The 16,296-nt window shown below is 40.8% G+C and overlaps 1 protein-coding gene across 3 annotated transcripts in view; it reads right to left on the bottom strand.

Annotated features, from left to right (window-relative positions):
* Window positions 1-15,168, bottom strand: part of VPS54 (VPS54 subunit of GARP complex) — a 74,429-nt gene extending 59,261 nt beyond the window's left edge. Inside the window, exons 1-3 of one of the 3 annotated variants that reach the window (XR_009548941.1) lie at window positions 14,303-15,168; window positions 3,594-3,749; window positions 1,541-1,782 (exon numbers count right to left, since the gene is read on the bottom strand). Coding sequence is in view for 2 of the 3 variants with exons in the window: in XM_060187196.1 (XP_060043179.1) it covers window positions 1,541-1,782; window positions 3,594-3,729 (378 nt within the window). In the remaining variant the exon portion in view is untranslated. The remainder of the gene's footprint in view (window positions 1-1,540; window positions 1,783-3,593; window positions 3,750-14,302) is intronic. The other 2 variants (XM_060187197.1, XM_060187196.1) reach the window with 2 other exon arrangements.
* Between the last annotated feature and the right edge of the window lie 1,128 nt (window positions 15,169-16,296).

Below are 16,296 nucleotides of genomic sequence, written 5' to 3'. Positions count from 1 at the left end.
CCAGAAATGTAAACATTTAAGTAGAAAGAACTGCTATCTGTTTTGGTTTCTTCTGTACCTCTTTACTGTTTAGAGTACCTGGTACATGGAAGGCATTCAGTACATATTTGATGAATAAATGGTTAAATAGAAAGTCAGCCTTTGGGTTATAAGGGATACAATTTTAAAAACCATAAAAAATGAGGCATATTAAAGATTATTCACCTTATAACAACAAAAAAGTAAGATGTGATCATTCGTATGTATCTGTATATACAAAGGTTAAGTTAGTTATAGGTTCTGAACAGAAATTAGTTTGTACTAAAAATAAACTAGATATTTTACAATATTAATGCCAATAATATAGTCATATTTACCATATTTAAAAATCATAAAAAAGAAACTAACAAGTGAAATAAAACCAGCTAAATACAAATTAGTCTTGCTAATGATAAATACAAAAATGAATAATTATGAAAACATCCTGATTAATCGACAGTTTGTTTGGCTTTATATATTAACTCTTTTTCAGCCACCAGGTTCCATATGCTACCATGATGCCAACCGGAATTCCATGGACAGATGAGCCCACCAATGTGTCCTGGAGCTCCGCTTCCTTAGACCCCTACCCCAGCAGGGAAAGAGAGAGGCAGGCTGGGAGTATAGATCGACCTGTGAACACCCATGTTCAATGGGGAAGCAATTACAGAAGCCAGACCTTCCACCTTCTGTACTCCATAGTGACCCCGAGTCCATACTCCCACAGGGTTAAAGAATAGGAAAGCTAAGTGGTCTGGGAGGTGGCACAGTATAAAGCATTGCACTCTCAAGTATGAGGTCCTAAATTCGATCCCCGGCAGCACATGTACCAGAGTGATGTCTGGTTCTTTCTCTCTCTCTCTTCCTATCCCTCTCATTGATAAATAAATAAGTAAGATAAAAAAAAAATAGGAAAGCTAACAGGGGAGGGGATACGGAGCTCTGGTGGTGGGAACTGTACCCCTCTTATCCTATGGTCTTATCAGTGTTTCCATTTTATAAATAAATACATTTAAAAAATTTTTAAATCCCCTATACCACTTTAATGATAAGTTTTAAAAGACTTAAATGGTAAACAGAACTATATTAATAAGTTACTAAAAATGAGTCTAACAAGTTATCTCAAATTCAAGAATACATCATGCTTAAAGATATTAGAGTATTTGCTAGGACTAGGATGATCTGTTAAATTACCTGTATGACATGAAAATAATTCCATTCTAGTAATTTCTTAATAAACATTATAAATCAAGTGGGCTTAAGGACCTACTTAAATCGTTTTATCCTTGGTAGGCAGGATGGGTTTCAAATTGATTCTAAACACTACTGAAATGTACAGTTCAAAAAAAAATGACAATAGTAAGCAAAATATATTTACATGTATCTAAATAAAGGATTTAATACAACCAGGTCAACAGGATGTACAGGAACAAAAAAGAATGCCAGAGGTTCACAAAAGGTTATTGGTAAAAAATAAATAAATAAATAAATAAAATGACTAAAACTAACTTCAAGGTATTACCTGAGAGATTTCCTGTTGATATAACGTAAAATGTTCCTTGCTGATCTGTGGGAGGTAGAGTGAAGGTATGACTTCAGTGTCCACAAAGTCCAATCCCCATGTTTTTGTGAAGAAGTCAGATTCTCTTTTTGCTAATCTAGGATCATTTAATGCTGCTGGGAGATTTACTTTGGAATGATATACAGTCCATCTATGTTGATCTGTAATTAGAGATGGGGCAACACACAAACTATTTGAATCACCTGTAAAAAGTAAACAAAAAAACTCTGTAAAGTTAATCCATTTGTGTGAAAGGACATAGTAGAAAAAATAATAATATTTAGATTCCATTTTATACAAATGAACTAAATTCTTTCCTACAGTAAATATTTCAATAAAAATAAGCTTTTAGTAGCTGTTGCCAAACAGAGGAAAAGCATGTATAAGACAATGGATATGCAAGATATGACGGTTATAACAGTAGAGTGGGGTAGAAAGAGAGGAAGAGAGAGGGAAGGAGAAAGAGGGAGGGAGGGAAGAGGGAGAAAGAAGGGCAGAGAGGGGAAGGTGAAAGAGGAAGGGAAAAAGCTTTTCATTACTTTCTTTTTTTATTTTATTTATTAATGAGAAACACAGGAGGAGAGAGAAAGAGCCAGACATCACTCTGGCACATGTGCTGCCGGGGATTGAACCCAGGACCTCATGCTTAAGATTCCGATGCTTTACCCACTATGCCACCTCCCGGACCACTCATTACTTTCCTTCTTTAATTTCAATATCTTTTTTCCTCCAACATCTAAATTCTTCTACCCTGTATATCTTTTTATCTTGTAACACTCCAGAATTCTATTCAGCTAGGTGGCTTTTTTCCCCCCCCTATTGTGTGTTGGTTATACTATCCTTTATGTAGTTTTTAATTAGAGGACATGAATCCTGCTCTGGCATTATTGGAGGAAGAAAAATACATACATATGATTTTGTTACTTGTATTTCTGTTACACAATGTCACTAGGACACTTAAATTTCCTCATTAAGTGTATTTGCTAATAGAGAACCATTGCTCCTAAGGGAAATACAGAGGCTGAAGTCCTGCAAGCATTCAGTCACAGTATTTTTATCAGCTAATTATTACATACTATTATTTTTAAATGTGTTTCTGTTTAAAGACACCTTAATATAAATTTTTTATTCACTAATACTGAATTCGTGGCTAACAGCACTAGAACTCATACCTGAATTAAGCTTATACAGCATAATTTTCTCCATTTCTTGCATTTAGGAACATTAGACTGCAATTCAACACTTTATTTAGGGACCATTTTAAAAAGCAAAATCACCCACTCACACAAAGCAGAATACAAGAAAATACAGAGGGGTCAGGTGGTGGCACATCTGGTTAAGCACATATGTTGTAATGCATAAGGATTTGAGTTCAAGACCCCCAGTTCCCTCTTAAAGGGGGAAAACTTAATGAGCAGTCAAGCAGTGCTGCAGATGTTTCTTTGTTTCTTTCTCTCTACCCCCTTTCCATCTCAATTTCTATCTGTTCTATCAAATAAAAGAATAAAGAAATAAAAAGAGAAAATGTGGAACTAAGTAAATCATAGAACAGACATTTATTCACAAGATGAGAGCTGAAACAAAAAGAGTGCAAAGCCTAGTTCAATCTCAGTTGAAAACCATCAGAAGATTTAAATTTTTCACTATTCTTTGCACCTCCCAATGACTACAAAACTGTCACAAGTATTAGTTCTCAGAAATTGCAAAGAAATTTTAGGAAGTATGAAAATCTGTACATATGGAAGGCTCAAGTAAGGACCATACAATGTTAAATTAAAGGGCTCTTAGTTCTTTCATTATCAAAGCCTTTTTTTCTGTTTATATAAAGTACTTTATTTTACAGAAATGCATGAAAAGAACTATATTCAAATTTCCCAATTTACTTCCTAATTATTTATTTATTTAGTTTTCATATCATAAAATATACTCTTTTAAAATAAGTATATGAATCCTAACTAATCATTTAAAAATAATACAAATTTTCAGTTAAAACAACTCAAAAAAAAATCATTACCTGCGGGTTCCTTGGGACACACATCTGGCAGTGACTGCACAGTTCGAATGTGTTTTGTTGAATCTACCTCTTTCTTAAAGAAAACATCACTGCTGCTTCCTGGAGGCACTGGTGAAGAACTGTGGCTTGAAGCCATTGCATAAAATCACCACTCAACTGAAAATGATAAAATACAATAAATAATCAAGATACTTAATACAAATCAAATTCATCTACACATGTTGCAAACTTTCTATAAAAAGATAAATTTTGGAAGTAGGGAGATGGTTCTGCAGGATGAGGAGAGTAGCTCAACCAGATGAGGCCCTGAGTTAAATTTCTAGCACCACAGGAGAGCAACATAGGCTGCAGAGCAGTGCTTTGCTCTCTTTTATCTTGCTTTCTCATTCTCTCTTGTAAGAAAAATAAAATTAAAAACTAGACTGGGAGGAGGGTAAGGGGTGGCTCATCTAGCAGACTGTGTGTTACCATGGCCTCAGTTGCCACCTGCAGGAGGTAAGCCTCAAAAGAGGTGGAGCAGTGCTGCAGATAGCTAGCTATCTTCTTCCTTCCTCACTCCCCACCCCCTTCATTTTCTATAAAAGAGAAAGGAGGGGGAGGAGTGGCCACCAGGAATAGTGGAGCTGTGCAAGCACTGAGCACAAACAATAACCCTGGTGGAAAATAAATAAGTATTTTTAATTGGGCTAGGAGCGGTAGCTCAGCAGTGAATTTTGAATATTTGCTATGAATTATAAAAGTCACTCATGAAATATTTAGTATGCTGTTATTTATCCTTGTTTTAAAAAGTATACTCTCCAAAGTGAAATATCCTTGCCTATTCTTTTGTCCAAAGTGCAAAGCTGTACCCAAACTATAATAGATATAAAACAATTCCATTCAGTCAACAACGATATATAAAATATAAATGGAGAAGTGCATGAACTTTAGAAGTTATACTGCCCCCAACTCTTCATCTGCACTATTTCAGCCTTTAGGTTCATGATTGGTCAACAATTTGTTTGGCTTTGTATGTTAACTCTCTTTTCAGCCACCGGTTCCAGATGCTACCATGATACCAACCAGACTTCCCTGGACAGATAACCCCACCAGTGTGTCCTGGAGCTCCGATTCTCCAGAGGCCTGCCCCACTAAGGAAAGAGAGAGGCAGGCTGGGAGTATGGATTGACCTGCCAACACCCATGTTCAGCAGGGAAGCAATTACAGAAACCAGACCTTCTACCTTCTGCAACCCATAATGACCCTGGGTCCATGCTCCCAGAGGGTTAAAGAACAGGAAAGCTCCCACCTGCAGGGGAGTCGCTTCACAGGCAGTGAAGCAGGTCTGCAGGTGTCTGTCTTTCTCTCCCTCTCTGTCTTCCCCTCCTCTCCCCATTTCTCTCTGTCCTATCCAACAATGATGACATTAACAACAATAATAACTAAAACAACAAGGGCAAAAAAAAGGAAATAAATAAATGTTAAAAAAAAAAAAAAAACCATGAAGTCAGAGAAGCCCTGGAATCAGAGCAACTTCTGATACTGGCTTATCCAGTTACCATGTGTGACCATTATATACGCTTAGCTACTTCTTTTTGCCTTTCTCTTCTCTTCTCTTCTCTTCTCTTCTCTTCTCTTCTCTTCTCCTCTCTTTTTTCTTTCTTTCTTTCTTCCTCTCTCCTTTCTGTTTATTCCCTGAATCTTAAATAATAACCTGTAGTTTCTTGAGTTTCTTATGGGAAAGTGATTAAGCGGAACTATGTTTTTTCTTTTTTTTTTAAAAGGTATTTGGGTACTAATGAGGAATGTAGACCAGCCTGCTAAAGACTTATTTCTGAGAGAAGCCAGGGTGTACCTCCATTTTTTTGGAGCTGTGCCAGGAGGCTGTGTGCCTAATCTGTTCAGAAATCAAAAAAAAAAAAAAAAAAGAACAGGAAAGCTATCAAGGGAGGAGATGGGATACGGAGTTCTGGTAGTGGGAATTGTGTGAAGTTATACCCCTCTTATCCTAGGGTGTTGTCACTGTTTCCTTTTTATAAATAAAAATTAAAATAAATAATAAAGTAATTGTTTCTTCATTGTATTTCCTTATTTTATGAACATGCAAATAAACAAAAGAGAGAAGCTTGACCAGAATAAAAGTAACGTGTGCATCACAGGACATAGAACTCAATTTCTCACACACTTAAGTTCTATACTTCACTCACTGAACCAACCTTCAATTCACCGAAACACTTTTTTTTTTAACGCAGCACTGGGGAATGAACCCAGGCCCTGCTAGTACTCTCTTTCAATCAATTTTTTCACTTTCTTTAGAGAGAAAGACAGAGAGGACGGTGAAAAGGGGGGGGAGGGGGAAATGAAAAATAAACAGAAGACACCACAGCACTTATGTTCTACCATCCATAAACTCCCTTGATGCTGCTCAAACCTAGGACCTTGAACATGATAAGGTGTGTGCTCTACCAGATAAGGTATCTTTTGGCTCCTAAATGCTATTTAAGTTTACCATAATGAAGAAAAGAAGGAAAAAAAAGAAAAAAAGAAAAAGTCCCACCTATACTAATATGGCTTATTCTGAATACCCTCAGCTGGAATGAGCTACCTCCTCTTTTTTAAGTATGTGGAGGGCGGAGGGTAGATAGCATGATTATGCAGATACTCTCATGCCTGAGGCACCATAGTCTCAGGTTCAATCCTCTGCACCACTATAAACCAGAGCTGAGCAATGCTCTGGTAAAAATTAAATAAATAAGTAAATAAATAAAAGATTGTGAAGGAATGTTGACCATTGAACAAAATTATGAAATAACATTTTTCCATCATTTACCTCAGGTAATTTTTTGTCATCACTTGAGTTCTACCGCTTCAGGCTGACTTTTTCACATAGAGACAAAGACGAGGGGGAAAAAACCACATTATTAACATTTCTTCAAATTCAGTGAGAGGTAACCTCAATTCTGGGTCAACACAGATGATAAGTAAGCATGTATCCATGTGAACTAATGTACCATCCCTGTTTCATGTATTTTAGTTAATTCAGATCTAAATTTTACAGCACAAGGGCAAGAGTGGGTAGCAAAATGGTTATGTAAAGAAACTCATGCCTGAGGCTCCAAATGCCCAAATTCAATCCCGAGCACCACCATGAACCAAAGCTGAGCAGTACTATGGTTAAAATAAATACTGTAAAACAATCACAGATTGCTGAACCTGGAGAAGAATCAAGATACTTCTTTTCATGCAAAAAGATAATAAATAGAAAAAAATCTAGATAGATGAGATTTTACAAAATAGTGGTTAGGTTTAAAGCCTCTATTCAACTGAATTCCACATTTGAAGAGCAATTATTTCTAGTAGAAAAAAAAATTTCAAATGTAAAGAAAGGCTTGACTAGTAAGTGAAGAGAGAAGGACATTTACCCAACAAGGAAATTAATCAAGAGAGATATAGCCTTCTCTTGAAAAGGCTAAAGCTTTTTATACAAATAAGCCATTTCTGAAAAATTTAATTCTGAGTTAAATAATGTATTTTCATGACTTCTCAGATAGCATATTTTGAAATGAAAGTAACTACTTCTTGATAACTTAATTTCAGTTATTATCCTACTATAGTAATAATCAGTTATTATACTGTGCTATACTAGTGAAATTCTGAAGTGCCTGAAAGTCAGTTGCCCCAGTGATAAAGACTTCAGATTATAATAATACTAGCTATTTTACTAGTATTGTGACCAATGCTATCATGTATTTTTAGAATTTCTCTCTTCTCCATAGAGAATATCAAGTCGCTCTTCTCTGTCATGCTGTCTACATTATACTCCTGCCCTTTGCAGTCAAAATTCTATATCTCGGGCGGGGTAGATAGCATAATGGTTATGCAAACAGACTCTCATGCCTGAGGCTTCGTCAAGTTCCAGGTTCAATCCCCCGCACCACCATAAGCCAGAGCTGAGTAGTGCTCTGGTAAAAGAAAAAAAAAATTCTATATCCCCTCCTAATTTTATTCCTCTTAAACAAATAACTAACTCTAACATAGTATTTTATTTTTATTTTTATTTATGTGAGCACCAGGGCCTCATGCACACATGATGCCATGACCTTGGATGATTTTTTTATTATTATCTTCATTTATTTATTGGATAGAGACATCCAGAAATTGAGAGAAAGGGGGCAATAGAGAGGAAGAAAGACAGAGAGACACCTGTAGCCCTGCTTTACCACTTTTGACGCTTTCCTCCTGCAGGTGGGGACTGGGTTCTTGAATCCGGGTCTTTGCGCACTGTAATGTGTGTACTCAACCTGGAAAGCCACCACCTAGCCCCTGATAATTTTTTTTATCCTTTAGTTTTTAAAAAGTTAATATAGAAGAGAGGGGGGGAGAGGGAGAGGGAGAGGGAGAGGGAGAGGGAGAGGGAGAGGGAGAGGGAGAGGGAGAGGGAGAGGGAGAGGCAGAAGAGGAAGACAACATAGCACCACTCCACCATTCATGCTGCTGCCACATGATGCTAGAACTCTAACCCAGCGCCTCCCTGATGGTAAGCTACCTGGTAGGCTAGCTTCTAATACCTCCAATCCAGTTTTGTAGTTCACAGAGCATCTTAATACGCATTATTGGTGTATTGCACCAAAGTAAAAGGCTCTGTGGTGGGTAGAGGGGAGAATACAGGTCCAAAAAGGATGACAGAGGACCTAGTGGGGGTGGTATTATTATATGGAAAACTGGGAACTGTTAGGCATGTACAAACTATTGTATTTACTGTCAAATGTAAAACATTAAATCCCCAATAAAGAAACTAAAAAAAAAAAAAACGCAATATATGAGTTAACTCGCAAAGTAATTTCATAATACAGGAATTACTACTGTATTATCTTACTTTTCCAAGAGCTCGAGAGAAAGAGGGGCCAGAGCAGTCAAGTACTGCTCTGGTATATGGGGGGGCAGGGATCCCAACCAGGGCCTCACACATGCCAGGCCTACGTCCCACCTGTTAAGTCACCTCCCAACAACCCACTACTCTGTTGTATAGGAGAGAAAACAGGTTCAGAAAGATTGGGCTAGGTGGAGGCACGCCTGGTTGAGCGCACATATTACAATGCGCAAGGACCCGGGTTCAAGCCCCGGGTCCCCAGCTGCAGGGGGAAAGCTTCATGAGTGGTGAAGCATGGCTGCAGGTGTCTCTCTGTCTCTCTCCCTCTCTATCACTCCCTTCCTTCTTGATTTCTGGCTGTCTCTATCCAATAAATAAAGATAATAAAAATTATTTTAAAATAATAAATAAAATAGAACAAAAAAATAAAAATAAAATAGAACAAATAAATTTAAAAAAAGGAAAGACTGAGTAACTTATTTAAGGTAGTAAGAATGATGAACAGCAGGAGTCAGACGGTAGCGCAGCGGCTTAAGTGCACGTGGCGCAAAGCAACGTAAGGACCAGTGTTAAGGTTCCGGGTTCGAGCCCCCGGCTCCCCACCTGCTGGGGGGGTTCCCTTCACAGTCAGTGAAGCAGGTCTGCAGGTGTCTTTCTCCCCCTGTCTTCCCCTTCTCTCTTCATTTCTCTCTGTCTTATCTAACAATGACTACATCAATAACAATAAAAACTACAATTATGAAAACCAAGGGCAACAAAAGGAAAAATAAATATATATATATATATACATACATATATATATATATATATATATATATATATATGAATGACACAGCAAAGGTGATCTCAACTGTCAATCTTTTATTACTAAATTTGTTAAAAACAAGTAAGAGTCAAAGTGGGACCTATTAAAAAAGAAAAGAATTATGTATAAGCTTTGGATTTGGGGGAGACATTCACAACATATACTATCAATTAATTAAAACACATAGATTACTACTTTCTTGGCAGCTGAAGTCCCCAGGAGGGAAAAAGCATACCTAGATAAAGGAAATACTATTTGTATATGTATTTCCAATTTCAAAATCCTATGAACCAATAACCAACAATAGTAGAAGTTCAAATTTGCAGTAAAGACTGCCATTTTCAAGAAGAAATTTTTTTCCTTCAGACTTTAAGAGGGCTAAAGAGACTATCTGCATTATAAAAAGTAGATTTCTTTTTGCACTTCTCTCAACCACCTGCCCCTGCAAAGAGAGTTAAGAGAAGACCTAAAGAATTAATTCAACCCATCAAACAGTGCCCACTGGGAATATTTTACCACCTGGAAGAAATTAAGAACATTAGTCAGGCCTCTACCAGAATTATGCAAATCACAGGCAAGTATCACTGACCAAAATGTCAATAGAATAATTCCTTGTTTGGTGTAGTGGGCAGAACGGGGTAGGACAGATATACCCTGAGCAATGTACAATATTTAGCAACATTCTTGGCTAGATGTCAAGGGCATTCCACCTGTAGATGCAACAACCAAAAGTATTTCCCAATACTGTCAAATGTCGCTTGAAGCCAAAATCCCCCATTTGAGAACCATTGATTTTGATGTTAAGACATGCAGCATCTTGGGGGCTGGGTGCTTAACCTCAAGTCCTTGTGCACAGTAATATGTGTGCTCAACCAGGTATACTACTGCCCAGCCCTAAAGCTGGTGATTTTTAAGGTCTTTTTCAAGTTTGATATTCTAACAGTCAATAGCAAAAATATTCCTTCAATTTCTTCTTATTAACATCTAGCTAACCAGACCTCTTGAGCTTAGTGAAGTCATGCATATGTTAATTTTTTCTTTCTCCAAATATTGTATTAAATCTGTGCTGACTGGAACCAAACAGCATGTTAGTTGTTTAAAATATTGCTTACTGGGGCCAGAAAATAGTTTACCAAATAGAATGCACATCTTACCATGTGCAAAGAAGGCTCCGAATTTGAGCTCAGCACTGAATAGGAGCATCATGAAAGACACCAGGTGAGTTCCTCTGGTAGTGGAACCGTGTGGTAGCATCTCTTCTTTCTCTGTCAATCTGTCCCTCTCTCTCTAAAATTAAAGAATGAATAAATTGGCCTAGGAAGAGCCCAGGATGACATAAAGAAATTAAATAGTGCTTATTATTAATACCAGTAAAAACAATGGGGAATAAATGTTAATGGCTCCAAAATTTCCTTAGTAGGTGATCAAAATATTATAAATTTGATGATGGTTGCACAATTCTATAAATATATTAAAGATAACTGAATCTTAATCTTTTAATAAGGCAGAACATTTTTATTAATATTTATTCCCTTTTGTTGCCCTTGTTTTATTGCTGTAATTATTATTATTGTTGTTGTCATTGTTGGGTAGTACATAGAGAAATGAAGAGAGGAGGGGAGGACAGAGAGGGGGAGAGAAAGACACCTACAGAGCTGCTTCATCGCTTATGAAGTGACTCCCCTGCAGGTGGGGAGCTGGGGGCTCCAACTGGGATCCTCAGGCCAGTCCTTGCACTTTGCGCCCCCTGGGCTTAACCCGCTGCGCTACCGCGCGACTCCCTGAATCTTAAATTTTTAAGCATGATTTATGTCAAACTAGTTCCATCTCAATAAAGTTTTAAGAAAAGCAGGAAAAGATAATTTCAACCAATTTTTACTGACAGGAAAAGCAATGTAATTAAGAACAAACTATGGGGACGGGTAGATAGCATAATAGTTATGTAAATAGACTGTCAAACCTGAGGCTCCAAAGTCCCAGGTTCAATCCCCTGCACCACCATATACCAGAGCTGATCAGTGCTCTGGTAAAAAAAAAAAAAAAAAAAAAAGCTATGGGAGTCACTAAATTTTACCTTGTTTCCTCCATGTATATAGGAAATATACATGTTATTAAACTTTTTTCCCTCTTATTAATCTGTCTGATACAATTTGATTATCTGGGAGCCTAGAACAACTCAGAGGGTTACAGAAGATTTTCCCTTGTGTCCTTGAATTAGGTGAGCCAGCCAAGAGTCCTATCAAAAACCTGGATGCTGCTTTTTTTCCCAGGCTAATAGCAAATGCTAAGACCTAGAACTTCTGACAAGGCTGAGCAAGATCACTCATGGCCAATGAAACCAACTGTCATTTCACAAAGCTGAGGAGCCACTGAAACTGCTTGCCAACAGCCATCTGAACACTCAATCTTGGAAGGAGACCCTTCAGTACAAGTTACATTTTCAAAAGACGTACTCCCAGCTAACTTCTTAACCATAAACTCTTTTTATTATTTTTTTATTTATTTCCTTTTGTTGTTCTTTTTGTTTTATTGTTGCAGTTATTACTGATGTCGTCGGATAGGAGAGAAATGGAGAGAGGAGGGGAAGACAGAGAGGGGGAAAGAAAGATAGACACCTGCAGACCTGCTTCACTGCCTGTGAGGCGACGCCCCTGCAGGTGGGGAGCCAGGGGCTTGAACCGGGATCCTTACACTGGTCCTTGCGCTCGGCGTCAGGTGCGCTTAACCCACTGCGCTACCGCCCGACTCCCAATTATAAACTCTTAAGAGACTTCAAATCAGAACCAACTCCTGAATTCCTGATCCTCAGGAATGGTATAGTAAAATAAATGTATGATTTTGCTTTAAGTCCCTACCTTGGAGGGTAACTGCTACATAGCAGAAGATAAAATATCCACGGTTAAGACGCCAGAAGAGAAGATTCTAAAGTTTGGCATTTCCCGAGTTATATGAGATTTGATTTTTTTTTTCCCCCTCCAGGGTTATTGCTGGGCTCGGTGCCTGCACCATGAATCCACCGCTCCTGGAGGCCATTTTTTCCCCCTTTTTGTTGCCCTTGTTGTTGTAGCCTCGTTGTGGTTATTATTATTGCCCTTGTTGATGTTGTTCATTGTTGGATAGAATAGCGAGAAATGGAGAGAGGAGGGGAAGACAGAGAGGGGGAGAGAAAGATAGACACCTGCAGACCTGCTTCACCGCCTGTGAAGCGACTCCCCTGCAAGTGGGGAGCTGCAGGCCAAACCCGGATCCCTACGCCGCCCGGTCCCTGCACTTTGCACCACATGCGCTCAACCCACTGCGCCACCGCCCGACCCCCGAGATTTGATATTTTATTCTGACATATAAACTTTACTACCTACCCAAAAATAAATTTTAGCTTTTTCCAGAAAACAGACATGCCAATGTATTCATCTCTTCTTAGAAAACATTTCAGAAAACAAAATGCTAGGATAACAATATCTCTACGAAAACAAATAGTAAATATCAACAATAAGAACAGAGAGCAGTTTGGTTGTGATTTATTCTTTATAAAGAAAATCATCAAAAAGTTTTTTTTTTCTTTTTAGTTATACTTGAACTACAACAATCTGTCCCTGGCAGTGTAATAAATCTGAAAATTACCAGAACATAATTTTAAAATAGTCGAATCACAATAAAACTCCGAATACATAATCCTCATGTCAAAATTTTCAGCCACATAAAATGTGGATATATTGTTTTTAACAAAATCTATTATAAAAATGATGGTCGCTATGAACTATCAAGTCATGCCTACTTCTAGGAAATCAGAGTTTTACTGCATTAAAAATAGAATCAAACACATCCCATCATTCTTTTGGTTTCATTTAAAAGTGCTTAGAAATAACACTGTCTCCCAAGGTATTTCTATTAGAACACTTCACCAGGTTTATTAAAAGTCAACCAGACCTCACCTGCAGGGGAGTCCCTTCACAGGCGGTGAAGCAAGTCTGCAGGTCTCTCTCTTTCTCTCCCCCTGTCTTCCCTTCCTCTCTCCATTTCTCTCTGTCCTATCCAACAACGACGTCAATAACAACAATAATAACTACAACAATGAAACAACAAGGGCAACAAACGGGAATAAATATTTTTAAAAATCTTTTTTAAAAAGTCAGCCAGAATAACCATTAAAATCTGTTTAAGTCATCACATAAACAGTAAAGGAATACACATATTTCTTAGTATACTATCAAAACACCAGCCTTGTAAGCATTGACTGTTAAGACAAATCAGAAATAGAAGCAATTAATACATATACATATATATATATATGATTTAGTTCTTCGAAAGCAAGAAACCTCAATAAAAACAAGTAAAGAAATAAATCTGATTAACGGGGAGACCTTTTTCTTGCATTTTGGTCGGCTAATATTCTAAGATGACATCCTGAACTCAGCTCTTGAATATGGCCCATAAGAAGGAACAGGCAAAAGTTTCCTCGCCAAAGCCGCGAGGGCTGGGGAGGCCTCGCCTTTGTATCCAATGCAAAGAGAGAAGAAAGCGAAACTGGAGGCAACTAACAGACAACAAACTCGTGGGATCTGAGTGGTCACACTGCAAAGCACTCAACTCTGCTCCCTGGGCAGAGTTTTCCCCGAAGAAGGGCGGGGAGGGGGGGGGGTGTTGTTATTGTTGTAATTTACATTATTGCAGTTGGGCCAAAAGGGAGGCTAACGACCTGGCTCGGAAAGGAAAGTTTAGGGGCGACAACCTAAGGAGACAGGCGAAGTTCCACAACCGGGAACCGGGAAGGAGAGAGAGGGGCGAGAGCCATGCGGGCGGCCGGCCATTGAAGCTGCGGAGCCCCGCGGCCGCCCGGAGCCCGGAGGGAGAGGACGGGAAGGGGAGGCGGCGGCCGAGTGCAGAATGGAAGCTTCCGCGCCGGGCAGTTGTGACTCCAAACTCCGGGCTCCCGGGGCCCGGGAGGAGACAGAGGGGGTGGGGTCTCGGGCCCTCGCTCCACTGGAGGTCGGGGGGGGGGCGGGAAGGGTGGTCAGCTCGGGCCCGGGGACCCACAGGAGCCGGCTCGACACTCACCTGCGGGTCCCGGGCAGCCGCCCCAGAGCGCGGCCTAGTGCATCGCCGCCGCCGCCTCCAACTCCACGTCGCGCCCAGGCAGCAGCTCCGCGGCCGCCGCCGCCCTGAGCCCGACCTGGCCGGAGCCCGACTTCACGCCCCCGCCCCGCGCCGGCTAGCTAGTCGTCCCCGAGAGCGCCGGGCCGTCCTCTCGAGCCCTGCTCCACTCGGGGTGAGAGGCGGCAGCGGCTGCTCCCTACGTCTCTCCCGGGTGTCCTGTCAGCCAGCAGTTTCCCCCGGGTCCGCAGCGCCGCCTCCGCCGCTGCTGCCACCGCCTCTCCCACATCCCCGGCCTCCAGAGGAGCCGCCGCCGCCGCCGCCGCCGCCGCGCCGCGACGCGACCACTGCCCCCTGGTGCTTCTGCTCCTGCTCCACTGCTTCCCCTCACCCCGCCGGCCCTGCCCGGTCCGGCTCCGTCCGGGGAGACAGTGTCTGAGGCCGCCGCGAGGCCGCCGCAGCCCCCAGCCCACAATCCACCGCGCGGCTCCGGCGGGGCGGGAGGACCGGGGCCGCGGCTGGGGGAGCGCCGGGCGCCCCGGGAGAGGGAGCTGGGCGCGGGCGCGGGCTCAGCCGGCGTTCCCCTGGGGCGCTCGCCGCGCGGCTCCCGGCGCCTCCTCTAACTAACAGGCCTCCGCGCTGAGACTGAAACCCCCACTAAACGCCTTTTCCCCACGACCCAGCCCCCACCCCCACCCCGAGTTGTTGTGTTCCGCCTTCTCCGGATCTAGTCCGCGATCCCGCGGCGTGGCCATGCCCACCGCCCCGGCCAACCGACTCCAAAGTGCCCTAATCAAATCGCCCCGACCTATTAAAGTTAAAGCCTCCAAGATCTCCCCACTTTCCCTTGTATCACCCTCCACCCCCACCCCGAGGCACATGTTCACAGCTTCCCAAATACGTGTTCTTTCACGGGTTAAAGGTCACCCCCTCTCCCACAGGCCAGAGAAGTCAGAAAATGAGAACATTGTCTTTTTTTACAGGCCTCCCCCGCCCCATCTTAGTGCATTTATCACACTCTTCTCTAACACTGAAACCAGTTTTTCCTGCTATTTGACCGAGCTACTATAAGTGTGTGTGTGTGTGTGTGTGTGTGTGTGTGTGTGTGTGTGTGTGTGTGTTGGGGGAATATTAATAGCTCCACATTGTGGTTTAACAGTAATCCTATTCAGTTGGATTTCAATCTGAAAGCCAGTTAAGATATAATTTGCAAGAAAAGGAAAGTCTTAGAATTAAAAAAAAAAAAAAGCAATCATATCTGGATTTTTAGCAAGCTTTCTGTCAATTCTAAAACTACGTCTTTGCTTTAAAATATCTATCAGATTCCCAGACATTTATAAGTCACTTTGTGTGTCTTTACACATCAAGCAGGAGTTGAGGGGGAAAAAAACAAAAACAAGCAAACAAAACCTTTATGCAAGTTTTATCTCCAAAAAGTTACTTCACTGCAAACATAAAACTTTTTTTTGCCCCCAAGGTGATCGCAGGGGCTAGGTGCGATGCCTGCACTACAAATCCACTGCTCCTGGTGGCCATTTTTTCTTTTTTGTTGTTATTGTTATTGGATAGGACAGAGAAATTTAGAGAAAAGGGGGAGATAGAGACACCTAAAGACTTACTACTCTCAGCTTGCGGAGCCAGGGTCTCGAAACTGGATCCTTGCACGGGCCATTGAGCTTAGTACTATGTGCACTGAGCCAAGTGTACCAACGTCTGGCCGCCAAACAACACTCTTTGTGAAATATTTTACCCACCAAAGCAAGGTGGGGGGGGGGGGGGGAACGGTAGGACAGAAGAGTAAAAAGTAGTAAAAGTAGTAGAGAGGAAATCTTACATTGTCCAAATTCAATTCTCTAGTTTATAATAATAGCGAGAGTATCAACCCCACAGTGAGGAATAAATTTAACTACTTCACAATTAAGGCAATAACCTAAAGCCCTGATCTCATAAAACCAGGT

This window comes from Erinaceus europaeus, chromosome 3, assembly GCF_950295315.1.
Source record: "Erinaceus europaeus chromosome 3, mEriEur2.1, whole genome shotgun sequence".
In the NCBI taxonomy this organism is placed as follows: domain Eukaryota; kingdom Metazoa; phylum Chordata; class Mammalia; order Eulipotyphla; family Erinaceidae; genus Erinaceus; species Erinaceus europaeus.
Note: the sequence above shows the minus strand (reverse complement) of the source record. Positions and strands in the feature narration are given on the sequence as shown.